The sequence below is a fragment of the Zalophus californianus genome, chromosome 8 (assembly GCF_009762305.2).
Source record: "Zalophus californianus isolate mZalCal1 chromosome 8, mZalCal1.pri.v2, whole genome shotgun sequence".
NCBI classification, from domain to species: Eukaryota; Metazoa; Chordata; class Mammalia; order Carnivora; family Otariidae; genus Zalophus; species Zalophus californianus.
The window spans coordinates 39069249-39085294 of record NC_045602.1 but is presented as its reverse complement, the minus strand read 5'-3'; the positions used below and the strand labels follow the sequence as shown (position 1 = coordinate 39085294).

Here is a 16046-nt window from a genome sequence, read left to right as displayed (position 1 = left end):
AAGCCCCCAGCAAATGTCCCAGTCACTCCTTGGGAGGACCACTCAGCCTCTTGCTGCAGGAGGGAAGGATGAGCTCGCCCCCCTCAGCGGGGTGTGGAGAGATGCAGTCAAGATTCAGCCGCTGTGTGGGCCTGCCATCGCCCGCTTCAGAGAGGCAGACTTTACTCCCAGCGTCAGCCAGCTGCCTGCTATGAGGGCATCCGGCACAACACGTTCCCACCCCTAGAGTCCCTACCCAGAGACCGTATCAGGGGGAAAGAGGTCTGGGCTTCGGGTTTTGACCCCAGCTGAGTGGCCCTGGGGCAGTCCCTTAGACCCAGCTGCTCGGCTGTAAAAGCAATATTGGATAGCTTATCCTATCTCTCAGGGCTCCTGTGAAGTGCAAGTAAGATCCTTCACGTATGTGTATGAACTTTGTGAGGGTGCAGTGCTGTGCCACTGCATGGCCTTAAAATTGCCTTCTAGAATAATAATAAACATGCATCCCGCACTTGCTGTGCATCAGGTGCCCATCTAAGTGCTTTTCATGTATCACCTTATTTAATGCTCATGCGCGCCTATGAGGACGGTACTGTTGTCTCCACCTCACAATGAGGAAGTGGGGGCACAGAGAAGTTGGCCAGCTTGCCCCTGCGGTCACAGCGGTCGGTGGCAGAGCCAGGATGACCACCCTCGCGGGCTGGCTCCAGAGCCTGCGTCCTCGTGAGCTTGCGAGGCTGCCTCCTCACGGGCACAGCTGTTTCTGATGGCTCTGTCCGTGGCATTGCTTCTGATGGGCGCCAAGGATGGCTTCGGCGAGACCGAGAAAGCATCTCAGTGGTCCGGAGGCTGCCTGACTTCTTCCACTCCCGCGGGAATGGGGAGAGTGGGGCTGGCGATTAGGGAAGGATCTTCACCATCCACGGGGGGCGGGGGCGGGGGGGGGGCACAGCGCTTCCCGTTTGCATCAGCCTCCCGTGAATGGTGCCGCCTGCATGTGTCCCAGTGCCTACCACAGTGGCTGGCACAAAACGAACGTTTGCAGAGAGTGCTATCGATCTCTGCTCCATCGGGAACTAGCCGTGTAAATTTAAGCTCCTGGGCCCTTTTGAGCATCCATTTCTCCTCTGCATGACGTTTACATGGGGATCAAGTGAAAATAAGAATGTGAAAGTGCTTTGCAAAATTCAGAGTGAGGTGTAGTGATCCCTAACTCCTCTTAACGACCCACCAGAGGAACCATTCGTGGAAGTATGTAAAACCCTCTCCCAGGGTGAAGAATTCCTTGTTTGTTCTATGCAGACAGGAACTGGTGGCTGGGAGGGTGGAGGGCACTGCTCTGTTCTCCCCCACCCAGGGGCCTCTCCAGGAGGGGTGGGGTGTCCACAGACGCTGCTTCTAGGAGGCTGAGTTGGGGGCAAGATCATGTGCCACTCAGCAGGCTCCGGGGGGGGGGGGGGGTCATTTCAACTTCCCAGAACCTTCATTTTCTCTTCTGCAAGTGGTAGCAAGCATGTATGCCTGGTGTGTGTGTGAGAGAGAGAGAGAGAGAGACAGAGACAGAGAGAGAGACAGAGACAGAGACAGAGAGAGAGAGAGAGTGAGAGGGAGGGAGGGAGGAAGAGAGGAAGGGAAGGAGGGAGAAACGTGGAGGTGGAGAAGAGTATCAGGGACTCTTCTTTCCTGTTTTGTGTGCATGTGTGTGTGAGAGCTTGTTATACAATTCACATACTATACAATTCACCTGTTTAAAGGATACAACTGAATAGTTTTTAGTATATGTGCAACCACCCCCACAGTCAATTTCAGAACATTTTCATCACTTGGGAAAGAAACCCTGTTCCCTTTAGCAGTGACTCCCCATTTCCCCTCATCTCCCCAGCTCTAGGCAACCATTGATCTATTTTGTCTCTATCGATTTGTCTATTCTGGATGTTTTATATAAATAAAATCATACAATATGTAACCTTTTGTGTCTAGCTTCTTTCACTTAATATGTTTTCAAGTTTCACCGATATTGTAGCATGTATCAGTACTTCATTCCCTTCTATGGCTGAATAACATTCCATTGTATGCATATACCACATTTTGTTTATCCATTTATCACTTACTAGACATTTGGATTGCTTCGATTTTGTAACTATTATGAACGATGCTGCTGTAAGCATTGGTGTCTAAGTTTTTGTGTGGACCTGTATTTTCATTTTTCGAGTATATATACCTAGGAGTAGAATTTCTGGGTCACATGGTAACTCTCTGCTTAACTTTTTGAGGAACTGTCAGTTTCTGATTCTAACCATCCTAATGGACATGGAATGGTATGTCACTGTGACTTTGGTTTCTATTTTCCTGATGTTGAGTATCTTTTATGTTCTCACCGGCCATGTGTATATCTTCTAGAGAAATGTTTTTCCAAGTTTTTGCCCATTTTTAAATTGAACCATTCATATTTTTATTGTTGAGTTTGAAGAGTTATTTACATATTCTGTATGCGAGTCCTTTATCAGATATACGATCTGCAAATATTTTTTCCCATTCTGTGAGCTGCCTTTTCATTTTCTTGATCGTGCCCTTTGAAGCACAAATCTTCAACATCTTCAAAAGCACAGAAGTTTCTTAATTTTAATGAAGTCCTGTTTATCTAAATTTCCTTTTATTTCTTGTACTTTGGGCGTCATGTCTAAGAAACCTTTGTTCTTCTCCTCTCTTGTCTTAAGCTGGGTGCATTGCTCGGAAGATGGGCCTGCCCATCCGCCTGGTCGTGGCAGTGAATCGTAATGACATCATCCATAGGACTGTGCAGTGGGGAGACTTCTCTCTGTCCAAGGCCATCGAACCAACCTTGGCATCAGCTATGGACATTCAGGTAGGACCTGTGGGAAAGTGTGTGCCTGGCCCAGGTGTTGACTGGGTGGGGATGGACGAGGGCTGAGATCAGTGTGGCCCTGGCACCCTGCCTTCCTGCCCAGGTGCCCTACAACATGGAGAGGATCTTCTGGCTGCTGTCGGGCTCTGACAGCCAGGGAACAAGAGCCCTCATGGAGCAGTTTGAAAGGACCCAAAGCACGAGTCTACCCAAGGAATTGCACAGCAAGGTCAGTCACCACTCAGGCACCACGGAGATAGCAAAGGGTGCAGCCATGAAACCCAACTTGGGTTTGGAAATCTGGTTACGGGAAGAGGTCACCTGTTTCTTGAGCACCTGCTATGAGGCGGGCACCTTTGCAGTCACTTCCTATGGGTTAGTTTATTGAATGAGGAGACACAGTAGAGAGCATTGATTTAGAATCAGGGCTTGGCTCCAAGTTGGCCATGAAAACTTGGGCCCATTTCTTTAAACTCTGTGCCTCAGTTTCCTCATATGTAGAGCGGGGCTAATGAGAATGCCTATTGCTATTGAAAACTGAACTCAAATAATGCCCATGAAGCACTTGGTACACTGCCTGGAAATATAGGGCTTGATACATTAACTATTATTATTTTTATTTATTGTTGTTGATTTTCAGCAGTAGCAACAATTGGCAGCCATTTTGCCCATCCAGTTTGAACAGAGACCATTATCCTCTTGAGTTTTCTTTCTTTTTAAAAGGGAAAGGAAAAATTTTATTTCTTCAGAGTGGTAGGAATCTAGTTAGGAAGGACTGCTTTTATTTTATTTATTTATTTATTTATTTATTTATTTATTTTACTTTATTTTATTTTTGAGAGAGAGAGAGCGTGCATGCAAGTGGATGGGGTTGGGGGAGAAACAGAGGCAGAGGGAGAGAAAATCTTAAGCAGGGTCCACGCTCAGCATGGAGCCCGAGGCAGGGCTCGAGCTCATTACCCCGAGATCATGACCTGAGCCAAAATCAAGAGTCCGACGCTCAACTGACTGAGCCACCCAGGTGCCCGATTGCTTTTATTTTAACGCAACCTGGTGATGGTCCTTCCACCTTTAATTTTCTCTACCACATCCCACCAAGTCATCCAGACCGTATGTCCAGTGACCAGGATCTCACTACCTCACACCAGCTCTCATCGTTGCAAAGTTCTGTGTGTTGAGCTAGAATCTCCTCCTTCCACCCTGTGCACTGGAGAGCAGTGTGATTCCCATATTGGAAGAGAATCTCCATTTCTCTGCTGAGTCTTCCCGGTTCCTTTAGCCGTCCCTTACATGACCTAATTATGCCTAGTCAATGACTGCTTAAAAGGCTGCTCCTAGAACTGGACACAGTTCTCTGGGCTTAGCCACCCGTGCAGACCGGAGTGGCATCTCAGTGTTTCCTGTAATGCAACCTTAGTTGGGGCCACTATAACAAAGTAGAGACTGGGTGGCTTATAAACCACATACTTCTATCTCTCATAGTTCTGGACGCCAGAAGTCTGAGATCAGGGTGCCAGCATGGTTGGGTTCTGGTGGGAGCAACTTCCATAGAAATGGCAGACGGTCAGTGTGTTGTCATAGCCTCACATGGTGGAAAGACACGCAGCTAGCTCTCTGTCCTCTTCTTATAAAGACACTAATTCCTTTCATGAGGGTGCCACCCTCATGACCTCCCCAAAGTCCCACCCTCAGATACCATCACATTGGGATTAAGTTTTTCGCATATGAATTTGAGCAGGGGGAGGGGGACACAAACATTCAGACCATAACACAACCAAAGATCCACATATTCAGTTAATGGTTTGTTTTGATACCCCATTCCTTCTCCTCACGTAAATGAGGTGCTCCAGGAACACAGACACCAGACCCCGCCCTGCTTCATTCTCTCCCTGGCTGTACATGGACAAGACTTTCCATCTGCTGGAACAGCCATCACTCACTCACTCATTCATTCATTCATTCATTCAATATATCTCCTGTAAGCCGGGAACTGGCTAGGTGCTGGAGATACAAATATAGAGAAAACACATTCTCTGTCTTCTGTGAACCTAATGGGACAGGTAGCTGTACAAACGATTTATGACACCGTGTGGTCTCTGCTGCAGGCAAGTATATGCAGGGTGATTGGCACATCGATAGCATGCAATAAATTTTCAGAAAATGATCAGATCAACCCTCCACCCTGAGGGGGCAGTGGGGACTCTTCCTCTGTGGGTTGGGGGGAGGCTTCCTGGAGGAGGTGTGACCTGGGCTGGCTGGGAACTCACTGGAAGTGATTCTTGCACCCACAGGGAAGGGGTGTGCCAACGACAAGGCACCAGGAATGTTTGAAAGCCCTTAACCTTCTGTGTTTTGTCCTTTCGCTGAACAAGACTATATACTAATTTGCTAAATCATGAGCTAATCCTAACTAAATTTACTGACCTGAAACTCAAAGGATCCTTCCCCCAAGCTGAGGGAGTCGACTCAAAACTGGGAAACACGGGGAGCCATATTTTTCTGTGAGCTGAAGTTGAGCGACTTAGTCTGAAGATTCCATCTGAGGGTCTGGTGTTGCCTGCCTCTGTTATGTAGTGAGTTTTGGGTCACTTTCCACGGGTTCCTCCCCGACCCTGATTCCCACCCCTCTGACCCTGGGACCTGTCAGCTTTCAGGGGCCGTGACATCTGAGTCGGTGTCGGATGAAGCCATCACCCAGACCATGGGTCGCTGTTGGGAAGAGAACCAGTACCTGCTGTGCCCTCACTCGGCAGTGGCCGTGAGTTACCATTACCAGCAGACGAACAAGCAGCAGCCCAGGTACGGGCCGTGGGTGCCTGGGTCACCGGGGTACTCTGGCTTTCGGGGGCCCTCCTCCTCCCCAAGCAGGGAAGACAGAAATCTGCACCCATGGCTTTCATGAGCATGACAGGTGCTGTATGGAGTGTGCCCCGAGAACTGTGGTCCTGGAGGAGGGTGTGTGATAGCTGTCTGGGGGCGGCCACTGAGATGTGGTGGTTGAGCTGGGTCCCCCACAAAGAGGAGCAGTTTCCCTGGCAGTGTCACTGTCGAGATAAGTTTGAGGTACCCAATGTCTGCCTCTTTCTCTCTCTTCCTTTCTTCTCTGTGCACCGCCCTACCCCTTCCTCCCCTGTTCCTTCTCCTCCCTCCTCGCTTTCTCCTTTCCACATCTGTCTGTCTGGTCGCTCGCCCGCCCCCTGTTCCCACCTGCCCCACCCCACAGCCTTCCCCGGTGCTGTCTGGCCCCCGCCTCTGCAGCCAAGTTCCCAGAAGCTGTCCTGGCTGCAGGGCTGGCCCCAGAGACCCCTGCGGACATCCTAGCCCTGGAGTTCAAGGAGACGCGCTGCACCCCGATGCGGAAGGGTGACGACTGGACGCTGATGCTTCGGAACACCATTGAGGGCCTGAGCTGGCAGCAGAGGCCTCAGTCCTGAATGCTCCGGAATAGCCAGGCTGGATTTGACTTGAGTCAAGTTGCTCTGTTGCTCTTGTATCAGGGTCCCCTGTTCTATGAACCCAGGGCAGGTGTCAGAGCACCACTAAATGAAGTCCAAATGCCTGCATTTCCATAGGTACCTCCATAACCATGCTGCCCCGGAGAATCACACTGTCCTTTCCTCTGAAAATATGACTCACCCTCTCCCCTCTCCATGCCTTCCACCCTGCCTTTGCCTCTGGAAGACTGTCCTTCTTTGATGCGTCTTGGTTCCTGCAAATTGTTTACTGCGGAGTTGTCCCTCATGAGCCCAGATGGAAATAAGGGCTCCTGATTCTGGCAGAACATCAACAGTAGCTTTCCTAAGGCGTGTATTCCCTTCTACCCTGTTTTATTCGCTCGACATTAGACATTATCTCCCCGTCTCAAAGCTTCATGAAGACAAGAACCACTGTTTAACACTATGGGCTGAAACCTTTTGGGTTTGCCCCTATTGATCAAAACATTTTTAAAATTGTTCTCCCGACATGTGTATACTAAATTATATATAAACTACACAAACCATATGCTAAAATAGGAATGAAGGACTAATGATAAAAACCTACATTGATCTTTCCTCCCCATACTCCAGTGACTTGTCTTGTGGACCCATCTTTGGCAGTCCTAACTGAGCTTAGTGTCTGGTGCATTCCATAACCAGCAGGAACCAGCATCCCTGTGATTCCCCATCTGTCTGATGACTGTGTGATGGTTCTCAAAGTGTGGCCCTTGGGTCTCCTCAAAATGCACACTCTGGCTGCCGTCACAGGTGAATCTCTGGGTATGGGATGGACATCATCTGCAGTTCTTACAAATTTCCTGAGTAAGTCTTCTGTGCACTCCAGTTTGGGAAACCCTGGCTGGGAGTTTAAGTTGATAAGTAATTCCTTGTTTATCAATTACGAGGTGTACTTTATTTTCACAAGGGCATGCTTTATGGCTCCTACTGTTTCCATAATCTAGCCTTGCACTGTCAAATTCAGTAGTTACTAGCCACACGTGACTCTGAGCACTTGAAATGTGAACAGTACAACTAAAGAACTGAGTTTTTAATTTCTAAAAATTTTAATTAATTTACATTTAAATTTTAAAACTATTACTCGATTCAGTTATTAAAAAAACTTTTAAGTATGGTTGGAAAAATGCAGGTATTTGAATCTGCTTTTTTAGCTGTAAATTTTCTGAAGTCTAAATACAGGTAAGTATTTCCAATGAAAATTGAGTGTTCTAATTGAAATATATATGTGTGTGTATATATATATATATTATGTAAAATATACATTGGATTTCAAAGACTTTGAAAGAAATCTGAAATATCTCAGGAATAACTTTATATTGATCACATGTTGGAAAGACAATATTCGGATGTATTAGGTTAAATAAAATATACCATTAAAATTATTCCATCTGTTTCTTTTCCTTTTCCTAGGATGTTTAAAGTTAAATATGTGGCTTGCCTTTGTGGCTCATGTTGCATTTTCATGGACAGCAGTGATCTAGAGTTTAGCATTGGCTTCGGGTACACATGAACGCACTGCAGATAGGTGCGGGTTTAGTTATATTACTGGGTTCAAATCCTGTATGAATTGAGGGGGGTGTGTTTAGACCAACACAAACATGTGAAGGTGAACGCAAGCCTTATGTTCTGGATGGCGGGGGCGGGGGGGGGGGATGGGCAACCTTTGGAACACAGGTGAGAGAGGTGAGTCAGGCACAGCATGGAGGGAGTTTGGGGACCACTAGAGGATGCTGTTGCTACCATTCTGAGGGCTGCCCAGAGAAGGCATCCTGCCTCCAGAGCCCTCTTCCTGGGCACTGAGGTCTAAAGGAGCTGGTCACCCAGGTTGATCTCTGCCTGTCATTCCCAGAGCAGAGCATGCCAGCCCCACATCTCTCTGTGCCCAGGGAGAGAAAGAAGAGGCTGGGAGGTGCCCTCCTACTGGAAAATTGGACGTCAAAGCATGGCATTCAGTACAAAGGGGGAAGGGCAGGAATGCTGGACCCGCAGGAGGATGGATAGAACATTCCTAAAGGAATGACAGTGGCCAAAGCCCTGGGCAGTTTTGGAGACCCTGTAATAGCTACACTAGCAAACAGGTTGGAGCCTCAGAGCCCGTTCATCCACTAGGCACTACAGGTCTGATGCTTAGGAGTCATTATACATTTAGAGGCCTATGAAAATGTTTTCATTTCTTTTAAAATCAAAAGAGACAATGAATACAATCCAGCTTGGCTTCTATTCATCTTTATACCAGCCTACTTGTACAATAGAATTTTTAACATTTGTTAGAGAAGAAGAGGCCCATGAAAGCAAAAGTGCCCAGAAGTCATCAGGTGGGCCTGCTCAAACCTACTCTGTGCAGGTAATGCTTTACAAAGTAACTAACTGAATCCTGCCCCTTGTGACAGGGGTATTGCTATTATCTGCATTTTGCAGATGAAGAAACCGAGGCCCCTGGCTAGGGTGGTACCACTAGGCGGCAGAGAGGCTGGGACTTGAACCCAGGTACTGTGGCTTCAAGTTCAATGGAGAGTTTCTATCACACCATGTGTTCCGTAGCTGGTCTGCGATCGGCTGCTTTCCATCCTTCCCCAGGCTGTGGCCCTGCTTCTGGGTCCTCCTCCACTCTCCCTTTCACGGATGGATTTGGGAGCATGGCTTTGTGTCTCTGAGAGGCCCGCCATGGGGCCTGCTGCAGCCCTGCATTGCAGGTCCAACAGGCCCTGGCCCTGGCTCCCAGGAAGCACTGTGGGCTGGCCTAAGCTGCTGGTTCCTTATCTTTTGCTGCCATATTTCTGAGGGCCTCAGGGCAGTGCTGGGGCCATAAGAGTCCCCAAAATCCCCACCCTATGGCTGGTTCAGAGACCTATCCAGCTCTGAGAGGTCACCACACCTGGAAGAGGGACCCGTAATAAAGCCACTGAACACAGCACAAATAGACGCGAAACATGAACTACAGGATATCCTGGCCACCGGGAATCTTGGGGGCCAGTGGAGGAGGAGGGCAATTCTGAAGGGAAAATCCGAAGAAGCACCCACTCCGTAAACATACACACAGCCCGGCTGTCCACACACACGCACACGCACACACACGCACATCTATGCACCTACACACATACACACGCATCCCACGGGCACCAGACGAAGCTAGAACGAGGTGAAGCGGTCCTTCCCGAGTCCACCACTTGCTGGCCACGTGATCACAAGCCATTTCACCTTTGTGAGCCTCCGGTTCCTGGTTGGCTAATGCCAGTCCTTACCTGGCTGGTTTGTTTTGAGGATTACATGAGATAATGTATTTCCAAGTGCTAGGTAAATGCTAAAATGCTACACAAATGGTTCTTCTTATTAACACAATTATAGTCTGCGCCGAACAATTTAGTACTTTTAAACTATCTTGTATTTTTTACTAATTGCTTTGCGAATTAGTCTTATCTTGCCTGCAAGACTGCCTCTTCCTGGAGGACCTGGCACTGCTCTGGGTGCAGGGTTGGAGTGGCCCTCGCCCAGCCAACGTGCCTGGCAACAGGCTCTGCGAGCCTCCCTTGGGGGCTCGAGGGCATGGATTGGTCAGCAGTGGCTCTGCTAGCTTGTTAACAAGCTTTGCTTAATTTGCAATGATGATGGTGATGGAATGATGCCCTTTCTTGAGCACCAATGACCAGCTGAGCCCTTTGCGAAACACCTTCCAGACATTGACTCCTTTAAGGCTCACGAGGACTGTATGAGAAAGTACTATTGGGATCTCCATTTTAAAGAGGAGGAAATGAAACTCAGAGAGGTTAAGTCACTTGCTGAAAGCTACCCCAGCCAGTGAGTGGTGAAGGAGAGATGTGAGGCTGGGTGTAGGGTCTGTGAGTTTAAACATCATGCTAGCCTGGGAGAGGCACTTTGGGCCAGAGGGTCTCTGGGTTCTCTTGAAATCAGGGTCTGCAGTCATCTGAAGATTAGATGGGGAGATGGCCGAATTAGAGAGGAGGGCCAGGTGCTCTGGGGAGGGAGCCGGGAGCCAAAACCTTCACTGGAAGCTTGCCTCTGGCTCGGGTTCCCACTTGGAGCTGGGTTCCTCCCTGGGGAAGGCTGGGAGCAAGTGTCTGCTGAGTGGGGTGGGTGTTGTCCCAGGAGGAGAGTGGATGACAGAAGTTCTGAGGGGTTTTTCAAATGCTGGCAAGGAGGCCCTGTCTGGAGGGCCCCACTGGGAAGACCCGGACGGATGGAGGTGGGGAGACTTTGTTGAGTTTTCTGTGTCCCCAAATGAACAAAGGGTGAGCAACACAAGGAGCGCTGGGCCATTAACTTCCTTGAAAGAGGAGAGAGATGACTTCTCTGTGTCCTGGTCAAGAAAGGTTCTCCCCAGTTCCACCCTTCAACCTACCAGGGGCTGGGCCCTGTGTTGGGTTCCGAGGGAGTAAGAAAAGATGGGGCTGGGGTTGACCTATGTAGAAGGATAAAAATTTGTGACCACCCCCAGGCCCCAAGGCTGTGAGTGACTGGTTCTTGAACGCAGGAGCCCGGCAGCCCTCCTGGGGCCCACTCTTCCCAGTCCTGCTCCAGGGCTGATCTGTAGTGTTGCCATGATTGTTTAGGGGCTTGCTCCCTGGAGATGTAAACATTTCTGCAAGACTGTTGTCCAATATCCCATCAACCAACACCTAGCTCCCAAACCTAGCCTTCCTGAGTATGGCCTCAGTGAGTGGCTGATGAGAACAGAACTGGTCAGAGGGCTGCAGGGCCCAGAAGAGGAAAGACAGCAGCCGGAGAGGAAGGGGTGGGGGAGAAGGTTGGGCTGGGTGTCCAGGGGTCGGCCAGGTGCTGAGGCGCTCCTCCTAGATTCAGAACTGTTTCCTTCTCCTCCTCAATAGTTTGTTCATCACAAAGATCTTTTATAAGAAGGTGGAGGGACCTCCTTCCCTCTGAATAAATGCTCAGGAGCTAAGTAACCAAGGCAAATGTCCCGTAACAAGTACAAAACTAAGAACCCAGGCAAGGCTCTGAGAGAGCCTTCCCCTGGTGTGGCCGCTAGGGGGACCCATGGAGTGTCCCCTCTCCACCCTCCCCTTCAACTCCTGGCATCGCCTGGATCACGGTCTCCCTTCCACCATCCCTTATCCAAGCCTCATCCCCAAGCAGAGACAGCGTTTGCTTGTAGAATGGACTCAGTTTAGGTCTTGAGGGATCAGAAGCGTCGGGGCCCAGCTCTGTGCCATGCTCCTGCAAATAAAGGTCACTTTTGTCCCCCTTTCCTCCAATCTCTGGGCAAAAAAAATCCCTCCAAATTCTCCAAGCCCCGGATGAGCCAGCCAGGTTTTCACATGGCCAGCAGAGGGCAGCAGAACACCCCCCAAGGCCCTCTCCCTCCAAAGGTGACTGACCCCAGCCCCATCCCCACCCCTTGGGGGCATGCAGGTCTGACTTTGTTCTCTAGGAATCAGAAATTCTGAAGGTCGGGGGGTGGGGGGTGGGGCAGTTTTTTTAGATCATTCTCAGATTTAATATTGGGACCGCCCTCCTTTCAAAAATATATATATATATATATCTCACAGATGCTTCCAATGTTGTCTTAAGTAGTTTTTGTTTTGTAATAATGCTACTCAAACATGTACAAACATAAAGCTACCTGTGAACTCCTTATACTGATAACTCCCATACAAAGATAAACAGAAATAAAAATTCAAATTAAATGAGAACAAATCTACAAACGAAATTGAAGTTCAAAGTAATCTCCTGAATGTGTGTGATACATCACATGCCGCACTCAAGCCTCTGGAGCCGCGGGACTGGGGCACTGAAGTCCAGACGCAGGAATTTCGTTGTTGTCGGTTTAGCAAATTTATTTGTTTGTGATGGAATAGCTTCATTCTTCCATCCCTCTTCATTTCAAACCACCTGGAAACATCCCAAGCACAGCACGGTGTGATGTCATACAGCCTTTGCTTGGCATATAGCCAACTCACCGTGTATTTGTCACATGATCACCTCTTCCTCACTGGCTTGTGACAATCCAGACAGTATTGTTGCTTGTGATTGTAAATACAAATACAAATGCAGACACTAGCATTCTGCATAAGACTTAATTTTAAGGTGGCTAGACACACACAAAATCACATGCCAAAAAACCACACCATTGATTGAAAATTCTTAAATAGCAAGAATGGGGGGCACCTGGGTTGCTCAGTCAGTTAAGCATCTGCCTTCCGCTCAGGTCATGATCCCAAGGTCCAGGTATAGAGCCTGGAGTCAGCCTCTCTGCTCAGTGGGGAATCTGCTTCTCCCTCCCCCTCTGGCCCTCCCCCTGCTCGTGCACGCTCTCTCTCTCTCAAAATAAATAAATAAAATCCTTAAAAAAAAAAAAGGCAAGAATGGATGTCCAGAGTCCCGTGTGACGAATGTCATCTCCCCCAACCCTTGCTTTTTACAGATGAGCACAAAAACTCAGAGAGGAGAGCTGGCTTAGCTGAGGTCGCAGGACTAGTCAGGCTGGGCAGCTTGAGAACTCTGGGATTCTCACTTTGCACAGTACTACCTCCTGTGAACACACTCGAACCGCCCCTCCTGGGCTTGGCTCCTGGAATGGAGCCCTAAGGGTTGTCTTAGGGATTCGTCATTGCCGTTTGGGTAGTTCACTACAGGTTGCAAGCAGCCATCTTGCAAAATCTGGAATATGAAAGAAATCACCCAAACTACACACAGCCCTGCCATAAACGAAAAGACTTTGTTTAAAGCCCTTCCCAACTCAGGGGTCTGAAAAGAAGGCCCAGTCTGCACCTTTCTGTATGTTCTCATTTTCTGTATGTATATATATAAGCTTCCTTAAGTCTTTCAGGTATTGAGGACTTTTTGGATGCTCTTTTCAGGGCCTGGGAAAAGAGGCCATCTCTGTCCCAGCTCCAGGGGCAGATTTTGAGTTGGAGGTCTAATAACTCCCAAAGGGTCCATGGATAGAATTCAAGGGGTTTGAGAACCTGAATGGGAGAAAATTATAGCTTTATTTTCCCTAGCCTGTGACTTGCCATGTAAATGCTGCCAACCAACGGATTAATGGGAGCAGCCCCTGGGACTCTGCCGGAGCCAGAAGTCAGACATTGTCACAGAATGATACAGCAATGGCAGGTAGTGTGAAATATTATTAACGCTCATCCCCACTTTCAAATAATACTAGATCTGACACTATATTATGTTATTTAATTATCAATGAGGAACATATACAGGGTTTCTGTATTAGAAGTATTTTTAAATATTTTAATAATGGTCTCTCAATATAATCGGTTTCCTTTCTTATCTCATGAACTTTATTTTATGTATTTAAAAATATTATTCCAGCCTGCCAAAGGAGTTCACACACCAGAGAAGTACCCTTCATCTGGGGGAAGCAGATCTGTGGAGAGTCACATCAACTACAAGCTGGGTGCATCCTGGTGTTAGTATGTGTATTATCTCTGGCAACATTGAAGTGGACGGTATTATCCCCCTTTCATGTGTGAGGAAACTGGGAGGCGCCTAATTTCACACACTCTGCAAAACAACAAATACGTTGAGTCCTATAATAGAAATAGGGACAAATGAGGGCATCCCCGTGTCTGGTTTTGCTCACTTCTACTTGCCCCCACGCCTGGAACCTCTTGGATGCTCAGTCGATGTTTGTTGAATAACTGGTTGAAGAGACATCCAGTAGCCCTGCCACAGGTGGGGTAGGAAAGGCTTCAAAGGAAAAGTGAAGGTTGGGATGAGCCCCGGGTCTTCGGGAAATGGAGGCTCGTGTAAAACAATCATGGTTCTCCGTTGCCCAAGCCAGTTTCAGAAAGGGCCTGTCACTTAGCTTTGGCCCATGAGATGCAAGAGAAAGCTCATCCAGGACTGGTTCTGCCTCTTGACATTGGAATGGGAGGCAGAGACACTCGGAACCACTGCAGCCACCTTGCCCCCATGAGGAGAAATGGGGCAAGGCCCTTGGCTCTCAGTGATGCTGTAAACCTCTGAACTGAATAGCCCGCAGCTTCCTGCCTCTGGACTTCTAGTGAGGGGGGATCACAGGGTGGTTATATTTGAATCTATTTGAGTTGAGTTTTCTGTGCCTTGTAGCTAAAGGCATCCCAGTATAGAGTGTGTACACACAGGAAGGGAGGGGCCATATCAGGAATGACTTCCATGCTCTTCTAAGGAGCTTATGGCTTATCCCTAGAGGTGATGATGTGGGTGGGCAGGGTGGGGGATTAAAAGATTGGAAGAAGGGACTGAGATGGTGTGATTTATACTCTAGAAAGAATACTTTGGAGGCAAAGTAGAGGATGGGATAGTGAAAAATTGGTTAGTAGATAAAATGGTAAAATAGCACAAATATGGTAAATAAGCAAACTGGGGTGGATCATTATTCTGCTCTCAGCTTGAGGAAAAAAAGAAACACAGTAAGTAAGCATGTTAAAATTAGAAATTTGCTGTAGAGTTCAGCTTGCAGGGGACCCCAATCTCATACATCTCACAGAGGACAGGCTGTATGGGGCTGGTGCTCAGGACACCGAGGCCCTGCCAGGCCCAGCGAGGACACCAGCATCAGCAAACAAAGGGATTCATCTGCACGGGGCCATTATAGTTTCTGGAATCTTCCCTTCTGGTGTATGCTATTCTTTGAAAATTGATCATCTTTCTGACTTAAGTGGTTACTCTCGATGAACCAGAATACCCCCTCTTTTTTTTCTAAATAAAAGAAAGCTTGCTGTGCTTGGGTGTGTGAGTCTGTCTCGAGGTGTGTCCTGGGGACAGAGGTGGTGATTGCGGTGGACAGAGGAGTGGCCTGGGAGTCAGAAGGCCCCATTGGTGGCTCTTGCTTTTTCTGTCCCTATCTGGCCAGGCACCCTCAGACATGCCTCGCCCCCTCTCGGCGCTGCAGTGTCCTTGCCTGTGAATAGTGGTGTTGGCTCCATGTTCTCTGGGTTCCTTCCTGATCCCCACACCCCTGGACTCTGACAGCCCCCCCACTGGGCTGCATCTTTTACTTGCACTGGTCCTTCCAAAGGAGAGGATAGGATTCCTCAGACTAAAATATATTGTTCTCAGGTCTCGGGGTTGGAACCAGCAGCCAGCCAAACATTCAGTATTGATAAAGACCCTACTATGTGCTTGGTACCATGCACGAGGAGGCATCCTCAAGAAAAAGATAGGTTCCACTCTCCAGTCGTTGCCAGAGACCTATGTGCACACACACACGCGCGCGCGCACACACACACACACACACACACAGACATGAAAGGGTGGGAGCAGTAGGTAATTTCCTGTGGTAGTTCTGAGAAGGGGGGAAGTCACTGGTTCGGTGTTGGACAGTTCCTGAAGGCTTCCTAGAGGGAGTCAGTCAAGTTTCTTGCCAAAGTGTGGTAGGTTTTAGCTAATGATCTATTAGCCACTGTGGACTGAATTGTATTCCTCCAAATACTCATATGTTGAAGTCCTAAGTACCAGAGAATGTCACTATATGTGGAAATAGGGTCTTTAAAGAAGTAATTAAAGTAAAATGGGGTCATTAGGGTGGGCTCTAATCCAATGTGACTGGTGTCCTTCTGAAAAGAGATTAGGACACAGACATATATGGAGTGAAGATGATGTGAAGACCAGGGAGAAGACGGCCACCGTCAAGCCAAGGAAACAGACCCTATGAGCCAGGCATGGCACTTTAGAGGCAGGGGTATGACTGATGAAGTACCTGCTCCTCTGGAGCTCTCATGCTGGGGCAGGCA

At 48.4% G+C, this 16046-nt stretch overlaps 1 protein-coding gene across 3 annotated transcripts in view; it reads left to right on the top strand.

Annotated features, from left to right (window-relative positions):
* The window catches only part of THNSL2 (threonine synthase like 2), a 34623-nt gene extending 26923 nt beyond the window's left edge, over positions 1 to 7700 (top strand). For all 3 annotated transcript variants that reach the window (XM_027624210.2, XM_027624213.2, XM_027624212.2), the window contains exons 6-9: positions 2697 to 2845; positions 2949 to 3074; positions 5493 to 5644; positions 6069 to 7700. In XM_027624210.2, the coding sequence (XP_027480011.1) occupies positions 2697 to 2845; positions 2949 to 3074; positions 5493 to 5644; positions 6069 to 6279 (638 nt within the window). In that variant the 3' untranslated portion in view covers positions 6280 to 7700. The remainder of the gene's footprint in view (positions 1 to 2696; positions 2846 to 2948; positions 3075 to 5492; positions 5645 to 6068) is intronic.
* Positions 7701 to 16046: the final 8346 nt, after the last annotated feature.